General features: G+C 57.1%; 1 protein-coding gene across 1 annotated transcript; it reads right to left on the reverse strand.

The window, feature by feature from the left end:
- Positions 1-5: 5 nt before the first annotated feature.
- IMPDH2 (IMP (inosine 5'-monophosphate) dehydrogenase 2) lies at positions 6-9,679 on the reverse strand (the record flags this gene model as incomplete). Its single annotated transcript, XM_010187969.1, has 9 exons — positions 6-99; positions 186-330; positions 539-682; positions 4,112-4,207; positions 4,804-4,894; positions 5,934-6,133; positions 6,690-6,777; positions 8,903-9,109; positions 9,605-9,679. Coding segments are annotated over 9 exons (1,140 nt in total), but the record flags the coding sequence as incomplete, so codon positions are not given.
- Between the last annotated feature and the right edge of the window lie 228 nt (positions 9,680-9,907).

Below are 9,907 nucleotides of genomic sequence, written 5' to 3' on the forward strand. Positions count from 1 at the left end.
TGGATCCCAGCAATCAGGTATGGAATGAACTTGTGGATTGAGCCCTTGTCCTGCACTGCACCAGAGACCCCCTGGGCCACTTTGATTTTGTCTGTCTCACTGCATGGGAGCACAAATCAAAAGCAGTTTGTGAGGCAGAGAAGCCCCAACAGCTCGATCTGCTGCCCCGAAGCACCACCTCTTACCTGAAATACCGGTTCTGGCTGCCCAGGTTCTTGTCCATGGCATCCAGCGAGCCCATGCCACGGTATTTCTTCAGCCTAATCCCATCTGAGAAGAAGTACTCACCGGGGGCCTCCGTGGTGGCAGCCAGGAGCGAGCCCATCATCACTGGCACAAGAGAGCACCAAGAACACTTTGTCAGCAGTGAAAGGCCACAAAACCCTCAAGGACCTGGGCACAGCACGGTGCTGGATGCCCTGTGTCCCCAACCACCTTCAGGGATACGTCCCCATGCCCAGAGTCCATCGCTGAACAGAAACCCTTCCTGGGAGACCCCTGCAGCACACAGGACCCAGCCGCCCGCTGCGCCGCTCACCTGTGGAGGCCCCAAGCGCCAGGGCCTTTGCGATGTGCCCAACTGTCTGGATGCCTCCATCCGCAATCACGGGGACGCCGAACCTCCGGGCGTATTCGGACACCTTGTAGACCGCTGTGGCCTGGGGGCGGCCGCATGCCAGCACTGCGGGCAGGGAGAGAGCAGAGGAGGGGTCAGTGCCCAGGCGGCAGCGCGGCCCCTCCCCAGCAGCCCCTTCAGGCGTCCCACACACACATGCTCCGGCACTCGGGAAAGCACAGATCCCTGGGTGCTCCTTCCCTAGGCCGAGTCACGAGAGGAGCAGATGCCCAGGAGGTGCCTGCTGGGACATCCTCACAGCCCTCGGCTCCAGAAAGCTGTGGGGGACATTGGGACCGGGGTGTTTGAGCAAAGGCCTGGGCTCAGCCAAGGCTCATGGCTCATCCTGGTGCACAGCAGATGTGTGGGGAGCTGGGGAAGACCCCAAAAGCCCCTCTCCAGAGCATCCCTGGCACAGCCACGTCTCATTGCTCGTTCCCTCCTAGCAGTGCCAGACCCCTTCTCCCAAACCCAGCAGCTGTACGATGCGCTTCTTGCACGGAAAGCTGGCTGGGAGAGAGCTGGTATGTGTGTATATCTATATATATAGAGAGAGATAGATATACACACATGTAGATAAATTTATATATACACATCTGCACACACACACACATGCAGCAGTGGAAAAGGAATGAGGGCAGGCTGATTTGACAGCTTAAAGGGACATAATTCATGTTCCTGCCCTGCACACAGCAAGGATTCTGTCAGGTTTAGCTGCCCCATGGGAGGGGAGTGTTTAGCTTCGTGTTTACCTGCTCTTCCCATCAGCAGCAGTTAAGAGGCTTCCTGTGGTGCGAGGGAAAACCAGCACAGGGCATATCTCATAACACATTTGCCAGCCACAGGCATGCAGGTACGCCGAGACAGGCTTCTCTCGGGGAGATTTCCCTTCTCCACAGTCACCAGGAAGCCTTTTCTCCAGCCGTGGTTAGTCCGATGCGCCAGGGAAGGTTACGGCCATGCAGGATTAGCACTTTGGAGCGTGAGCTCCAGGTGTGGTGCCGCCTGCCCAGCAGCAGCCACAGCAGCACACAGCCATGGCAGGGGTTTGCTGAGGCTGCGGATGCTCCCGGGGCTCAGCAGAGGGTGCTGAGTGAGGGAAGGCAAACTCCAGGCTGAGGTCGTGAAAGAACTGGTTTTAATGGAACAAAACTCGGCATCACGCTAGGCCTCAGCCAGCCAGGGAGTCTGCCAGCTACAGCAGGAACACCGTTAGTCTTAAAGAGGTGGTCTCACTCGGTACCGCGCTGCTAAAGGCTGCATTGAGGCTACAAAACACTGCGAGGAGGAGCTCTGTGGAGAGGAGCACCTGATTTTGGAGCGCCTGGAGCCCAGGATTGTGCCACAGGCAGCGCAGGGCTGCAGAAACCTAACAAGAGCAACCACGGAGACCAACCCTTTAAGGAACAGCGTGGCCCTGGGAGCATCACACCATGCCCGCGTCCCAGCACCACAGCTGCAGAGCGCAGGCTTCCAAAGCAGGGGTCAGAGCACATACACACACACACACACACACACACACACACACACACACACACACAGAATGTCAGGGTGAGGGTCTTTTTTAGTGTATCCGCAAAGGGTGGCCCTACAAGACCATCTGCTAGAGAGAACCTTCTGGATCTTCAACAGAAACCGCTTTCCCTTGGAGATGTATCAGAACAAGGAGAACGGGCACAACCCAAGGCTCGCTCGAGCCGGTAGCATCAGAGAAGTAGGGAGCAGACAACGCTGCACCCCGTGCCGGGCAGGGGAAGGGCCCTTTCTCTCCGTCAGTGGGGAAAGATGTGGTCCTGGTACGCAGGTGGCCATAGGCACTAAAGTCCCTCTGTAACCCCAGGGGAGAGAGCTCCGTGTGAAGCTTAGCCAGGGCATAACTTCCCCACAGCCGGGGCCAGATTGAGAACAGGATGGAGGACAACTCAGGAGTCACCTCCCAGCGCTGCACCAGCAGGGCCGTGCCCGGCCAGGTGTGGAGAAAATGTGGCCAGAAAGCCCCGTCGGGCTCCTAACAGGATTTTGGAGTGGAGGGCGGAGGGGCCTGCGCGTCCCCAGCTTTGACAGTTCAAACCCTGCTTTAGGAATTCAGAAAGGCTTCTCAGCTCCCATTTCGGATTCAAAACCAGTATCCAAAGCCACAAAACCCCAAGTGCATCTACAGCTAAATTATTCTCAAACAAGCAGTAGGGCCATGTGCAGCCAAATCAGGGTCCTGCTTCAAGACACATAATTAGGGTTGGGAACAGGGCAAGTGACTTACTATAGGTGCCCGTGACAGTAGAAGGGCATTTGGGGCTGTGGGACTTTAGGTCTGGAGGGATCTTTGGAGCAGCTAAACAAAAACAAACACACACATTTTAGAGACAGAAGAACAGCAGCAGAACAAAGGACCCCAGCAGTGACCTGCCACCAGGCAGAGCGTGTGGTGTGGGACAGAGCTGACCTGGCAAACCCTTCCTAGCCAGAGGCCGGATCAAAGCCAGCTGGGCCCCAGAAGCCAAGCAGAGGTGATCCCCTAACCCCAAAAACTGGAGATCTTGACCTTAGAGGGCCAAAACCCGCAGCAGCCAGGAGAGTGATGGTCACCATGCTGCAGGACAGGTCGTACCTCAGCGGGTATCTGCCCTGCAGACAGAGTCAGACACAGCTGCCCTGCTTCTGCTCCAGCCGTGGAAGTGCCAACCAAGGACAGCACAACCACCCTAGAAAGGGCCCCCAAAACAGACTGCCCTGACTGGGAAGCCCCCCACAGCCACCACTCCCGGGACAGGCCAAGCAGTCCTGGCCCAGGGCTGCTCTAAGGCTCCACGCTGCGTTTGGCAGAGCTAACGCAGCACCCTCAGCCATCAGCCACCCTCCTGCTGCCTCCCGTGGTGAGGCCCAAGGAGCAAAGGAGAGAGGGGCTGTGCTCGTGGGCTGTAACACCTCACACTGCCTCTCTGCACCTCGCCTGCCATGTCCAAAACACGAGGACTCAGCCTGTCCTCACGGCAGCTCCTCTCCAGACCCTGGGGATGCCCCTCTCCACCTTTTAGCTATGGGCAACGCCTCTGCCCCGCACAAACTGCGGAGACAACGGCCAGAAATCCCATTTTGGCCTGGAAATGGCAGCCCAGCAGACCGATGCTGGAGCATCACGCACACGGCTGCCAGAGCGAGCGCAGACAGCGCAGTGCGCTCCACCCCATTGGCACTGGGGATCCAGTGACCCCCTCTCCGCAGAGCTGCCCGCCAGCCCCATCCCACACCAAACCAGCGGCAAAGCCACAGCTGCTCTACCCGGTCTCAGTCAGCACTGGGAGATGCCTTTGCTGCTGCTGCCACCCCAAAGGTTTGACCCAGGTGATGAGGATGTCCTGGACAAAAAAGGGGGAAAGATGGCTTGCTTGGACACTACAGCGGGAGAAGCCCATCCCAGCTCTGCTGCTTTTCAGCAGAGATTGTCTACTGAACACGTGTCTTCAGCCTATTTAGGAGACAGCCGATCTCTCTCACCTTCCTGCGTGATGCAGATGGAGCCGCTGCCCATCCCGACTCTCAAGGCATCGACGCCTGCATCAATGAGGTTCTTGGCCTGCGCAGCGGTCACAACTGTGGGGAGCAGAAACTGGTTTGAAGAGAGACGAGCCGGTCTGCGTGCAACCCTGCCCTGCTCTGGTGCTTCACCCCCCACAGCCACATCCAGGGCACGAGCGGTGAGCTCCTGTCCCAGCGCATGAGAGGACACCGGTCACTTCGGCTGCTCTGCAGCAGGCTCAGGGCCAAAGGCTGAGGCAGCAGAGGTCACCAAGTGCTCTTTGGGCCACACCGGGTAGGGAGGGCAGAGCAGCACCACTGACACACCAGCAAGGGCTGCTCAACTCTGCAGGGAAATCTTCCATTACATTTCCACATCATTATAAAACAATTTAAGCTGGGGTGTAAAAGCAGCTAATGTGGAACGGGCTACAGGAGACCATAGTGCACTGTGCTGCTAAACAAAGGTTTCAAGGTGTTTGCAGACATGGCAGCAGTGGGGTACTGCCCTGTGTCTGCAGTGGTCCTGCTCTGCTCCGTGAGCCAGGGGAAACCATTTTGAGCTCACAGACATTTACCAAGGGGCTCATTTCATCCACGTCCCCAAAGCTCCCTCTACGTCAAAGCAGCAAACACACTTTAAAGACAAGAACATTCAAGAACATGCCTACCATTTCCTCCAATAACTTGTAGGTTGGGATATTTCTCCTTGATATATTTTATCATATTGATCTGGAAGATGGAGTTCCCCTGAGAGGAATCCTGCAAGAGAAAGCAAGCCAATTTCAACCGGAATTTCTGCACAAGATTACAAACACAGCTCTGGGAGAGCCTCACACCTTCCCTTTGCTTGCTGGGGTCTCTGCTAAGCTCAGTGGACAGAATGAGACCCCAGATAGAGCAGAGATGCAGAGGAGAAGCCGCTGCCAAGGTACCTTCACTGCGCACAGCAGTTTATTGTAAAGGCTTCAGTAACACCCTTCACACTTAAATCCTGCAGCTTCAACAGCAGGCGACGAGCAGCACATCTGGCTGCGGGTCACAACCGTCTGTATCTACCACCAGGACACCGCCAGCCCCGTCTCAAGCTCCAGGAGAAGCAGTGAACGCTCCTTGTGAAACCCAGACAGGTGCAGGGGCACACGCAGCCCTCCCTGCGGCGCGGCTGAAACATCAGCCGTTGACCACCGAGCGCTCAGGCCCTGCCAAGCCCCGTGACCCGGCCAACCTGCGGCGTCTGTTAAACATTTCCAGCCGCAGCACGGCTCAGCCATGCCCTCAGAGCATGCGGATGCGAGCGATCGATGAGAAAATGATGAGCAAATACAGGCAGCGACTGCTGCGCCCGACACAGGGCGGGAGGGAGATGGGCAGAGCACTCCTGAACGTTGTTAAAAGAATCACACAGTAACAGACACTCAGCAGCTGAAAGGAAACTGTAAGAAGCCAAATATCCAGAATTAGTCGGGAACATCTGAGATGATGGCAGCAGACTGCAAAAAGCATTTGGAGAAGACTCTGGATCAACTGAAAGTGTTTCTTTTCTCAGCCTTCGGGGCTCTGATGCACCCTACGTACTCACTCAAGGCCGAGCGAGTTCCCAGGCAAGAGGAACCCTCTTATTTGAGGACTCCAACCTAATGAGACCAAAAGGTCACCAAACTGCCACGCTGTAACACAAAAAGACCTGTAACAAAGCTAGTGAGTGCCACGCTGCTCCCCCATCAGAGGGGTTCATCCAAACCGGGTCCCCAGCCCACCCAAGCCCCCCAGGCTGATGTGATGCCTGTGGGCAGCTCACCAGCACCACCACATCCACGCCAGCCTGCACCAGCAGGTCCAGCCGGTACTTGTCATCCTCATGGGTCCCGATCGCGGCCCCGCACAGCAGCTGCTTCTTGGAATCTTTGGAAGCCAGAGGGTAGTCCCGGTTCTTCTTGAGGTCGGTGCGGGCAATTATAGCCACCAGCTCGTCATCTTCATTAACGATCGGCAGCTTGCCTTGAAACAAACACAAAGAACATCACTGCAGGCTTCTGGGGGAGACACACGTCAGCCCGGAGCAGCGCGGCAGACCAGGAGCTCTGGTACGAGGTGGAGACTCAAAGAGCAGCGATACCAAATCTTGCTTGGCCACAGATACCAACAGCCCTGGCTTGGAAAACAGAGCAAGGACTGGAGAGGGACTCAGTATCCGCACACAGATAAAGGGCATCTTTTCTTAATAATCAAACCCATGACATCGCATTAAAAGTCAAAACTACCAAACCCTAAGAGAGCCGAACGGAGTGCGAAAATGCGAAGGCCAGCAGAGCAAATTTGGAGACGTGTGGCTGGACAGCCAGGCTCTCTGCAGCTCGCGGGCTGCCAAGAATCCATCAGCTCCAAACAGATTTGGGATGAACGCACGTGAACCCTGCACCCTGGCAGAGGGCTCCGCTCCTCGCGCTGGAACGCAGCCCTCGCACCTCCACCCGCGCAGGGACGCGTGCCCGCGTTTCGCCACCGCCGCTCCCAGCCCTGCGCCTCCCCGCACGTCGCCGACGCTCGCAGGTACCTTTTTTACTCCTCTGCAGAATTTCGTTTGCTTCTTTCAACATGACGCCGGCCGGGGCCACGACAAGGTCCTCCCGTTTTGTCATAATCTAGCGGGAGGGAGGAGATAAAAAGTCACAAGGACTCCTCCGCGCCGATCTGGAAATACCAAAGCCCTCCCGCCCACGTGAAACGCCGCGCAGCAGCCGTGTGGGAGTGCTCTGCAGATAACGGAGCCCACGGCGCGGCAACGCGTGGGGCAGCCTCCAGCGCGGCATCCCCGTGCAAGCAGTGGCCATCAGCCCCCAAATTCATGGGTGTAGTGAAAGCAGGAGATGGCAGAGGGCCTCAGCACGCCGAGGGAGAGCACCCAGAAGCAAGGGACACCTGTCAGCTGACTCTTGTTTGGGATGGCACCCAAAAAGCCTTCCCTTTTAACACAGCGCAGGCAAATAAGGGCTGGAGACGCCTCCAGAGCCCTACGCTGTCCTGGCAGAAACATGACACCCAGGCTCGCTTTCAGGCACAGGCTCTGGAAGGGCTCGGCTCAGAATAACCCTGCTGCTGCCAAGGGCAGCGGGGCAAAGGAGCTGCTTCAATCCAAACAAACACCCTTGCCCACGCGCACTCAGACAAACAGCGCCGAGACACAGCGGAAGGGCAAGGGGCGATGGACACAAACTGGAATATGGGAACATCTGACGTGGTTCTACAGAGAAAAGCTTTCACAAACAGCCAAACACTGGAAGAGCAGCCCGGAGAGGTGGTGAAACCTCTCCATCCTTGGAGAGTCCAGTTCTGGGCTCCTCAGTTCAAGAAGGACAGGGAACTGCTGGAGAAAGTCCAGCGTAGGGCTACAAAGATGATGGAGGGAGTGGAGCATCTCCCTTATGAGGAGCAGCTGAGGGAGCTGGGGCTCTTTAGTTTGCAGAAGAGGAGACTGAGGGGAGACCTCATTCATGGTTATAAATATTTAAAGGGTGAGAGTCACGAGGATGGAGCCAGGCTCTTCTCGGTGACAAACAATGATAGGACAAGAGGTAATGGGCACAAGCTGGAACACAGGAGGTTCCACTTCAATTGGAGAAGAAACTTCTTCTCAGTGAGGGTGACAGAGCCCTGGCCCAGGCTGCCCAGAGAGGTTGTGGAGTCTCCTTCTCTGCAGACATTCAAAACCCGCCTGGACGCCTTCCTGTGTAACCTCATCTGGGTGTTCCTGCTCCGGCAGGGGGATTGGACTGGGTGAGCTTTGGAGGTCCCTTCCAATCCCTAACGGTCTGGGATTCTGTGATTCTGTGAGATACGGTGTTTAACTGGGTGGGAATGAGCGGCTCAAAGAAACAGCTGCTGTGGGGAGAGCTGTAGGAGACCATTCCTCTCCTCAGCCTCAGGGTGACAGCTTCCAACTCAAATGATCCACGTAAAGGATGCGAGAAGATTCTTATCTGACTGCTCTGATCAGACCTGAGTCACTTCAAAGGGCCATGTGCACTTTGATAACCTATCCCCGGTTCAAGATCCTTGTTCCAGGTATTTATAGGCGATTTCAAATCCAACAGGGATGAGCGTGTGACACCGGCTTTGGTCAGCAAGAGCCAAAAATAGCCATGAGTCAGGAGCAGAGGCACCGCTGGTGTAACCTGACAGCGCCGCGGCTCTACGGTTACACAGCTCACGTAACGGGAATGCCACGGCTAACGGGAACCGGCACCGGCACCAGGGGAGCTTGACGGTGTGGTGTTATAAAGGCTGAACAGCCACTCTCCACCTTCAGTCGGTTATTTTAAAGAGCAAGCAGCCTCCACGAGGTGCTTGGGGAAGGGCAGGCCAGCACAGGGAGCTGGGCACTGGGAGGGCTCTCTGGGCACAGCGCTGCTGCCGCAGCCCCAGCCAGGGCCAGCACATGTGACCACAGCGGTGGCCATTAACGCCGGGAATTAATTAATTAACCAGGGGACAGCACCAGCTTCCATGATGGTGAGAGACAGCCCCGCAGGAGGAGCCACGCGAACGGCACGGCCGCTCTCCTGCGCCTGCACTGCGGGAGTTGCAGAGAGAAGGAAGGAGATGCTCTCCCCTGGAAATACACTTAAAGACGGACCCGCAGAGCCAACACGGAGCTGCTCCCTCCCGCAGCGTCCTCACAGCCACGCGCTCGCCCTTCTCCTTACCCCACGCCACACCACGGCATAACGCAGCGCTGGCGGCCATCGGCTGCTCGCAAACCCTCCTCACCTCGCCGAGAAGCAAGTCGTGTTCCGACTCCTTCAGGAAATCGATATCGCGAGAGGAGATGATCCCAACCAGCTTCCCCCCCATCTTCCCGTTGTCCGTGATGGGAATCCCGCAGAACCCGTGGCGAGCTTTCGCTTCGAACACGTCTCGCACTCGGTCGTTGGGGCTCAGCACCACGGGGTCTGTGATGAATCCTTGCTCGTATTTCTGAAAAAAAAAAAAAGAAGAGAAAAAAAGAAAGCAGATTCAGATCAGCAGATTTCATTTTTTCTGAAAATAAACCCAGAATCAGATTCAGATTCGGGGCAAGCAGCACTGTCAGACCGAGCAGAAGCCGGGCATGCCCCAGCTGCTGCCCACAGCCGCTCACAAAGGTCCGTGGTCACCCAGCCTGGCCATGTGCTCACCAAAGGGGTGACTCCCAAACCAGCACCAAGGCTCGCCCGAGCACTGTTGGCATCCCAAGGGCTCCCAGGCCAAGCTCCTGCCTGAAATTATGGGGAACACCCCAACTCCAGAGGCCTGGCAGCTCTCAAATCCCCGGCTGTGCATGGGACAGCACCCAACACACGATCAGAGCTTTGTGCAGGCAACCACGGCAGCACCACTGCTCCGAAACACCGAGATGCTTTGCCCATCTCCTCTGAGCTCCTTCGGCAGAGCCAGACCCCACCACCCACCCCTGCAGTGCCCCAGGCTCACCTTCACCTTCCTCACTTCGTTGGCCTGGAACTCCGGGGTGCAGTTGTGGTGGATGAACCCAATTCCCCCTGTCAGCTGGGGACACAAAGGCAGCCGTGAGTCGCTGCAGAACGCGGCTCCTCCGCGGGCACGGGGGGCTGGGCCACCGGGGACCACCCTCAGGTTGCCAGGGTGGCAAAGCAATGGACGAAGGGGGGGCCTAGCTCGGCCTCAGGGGTGCGGGGGAGAAGTGCGGGGCATGGCTGCCCCCCGGGAGCGTTTGGGTGAGCCCAGAGTAGACGCGGCATTTCCACCCGCTCCCCC

This window comes from Mesitornis unicolor, unplaced genomic scaffold (assembly GCF_000695765.1).
Source record: "Mesitornis unicolor isolate BGI_N332 unplaced genomic scaffold, ASM69576v1 scaffold35607, whole genome shotgun sequence".
Classification (NCBI taxonomy): Eukaryota; Metazoa; Chordata; class Aves; order Mesitornithiformes; family Mesitornithidae; genus Mesitornis; species Mesitornis unicolor.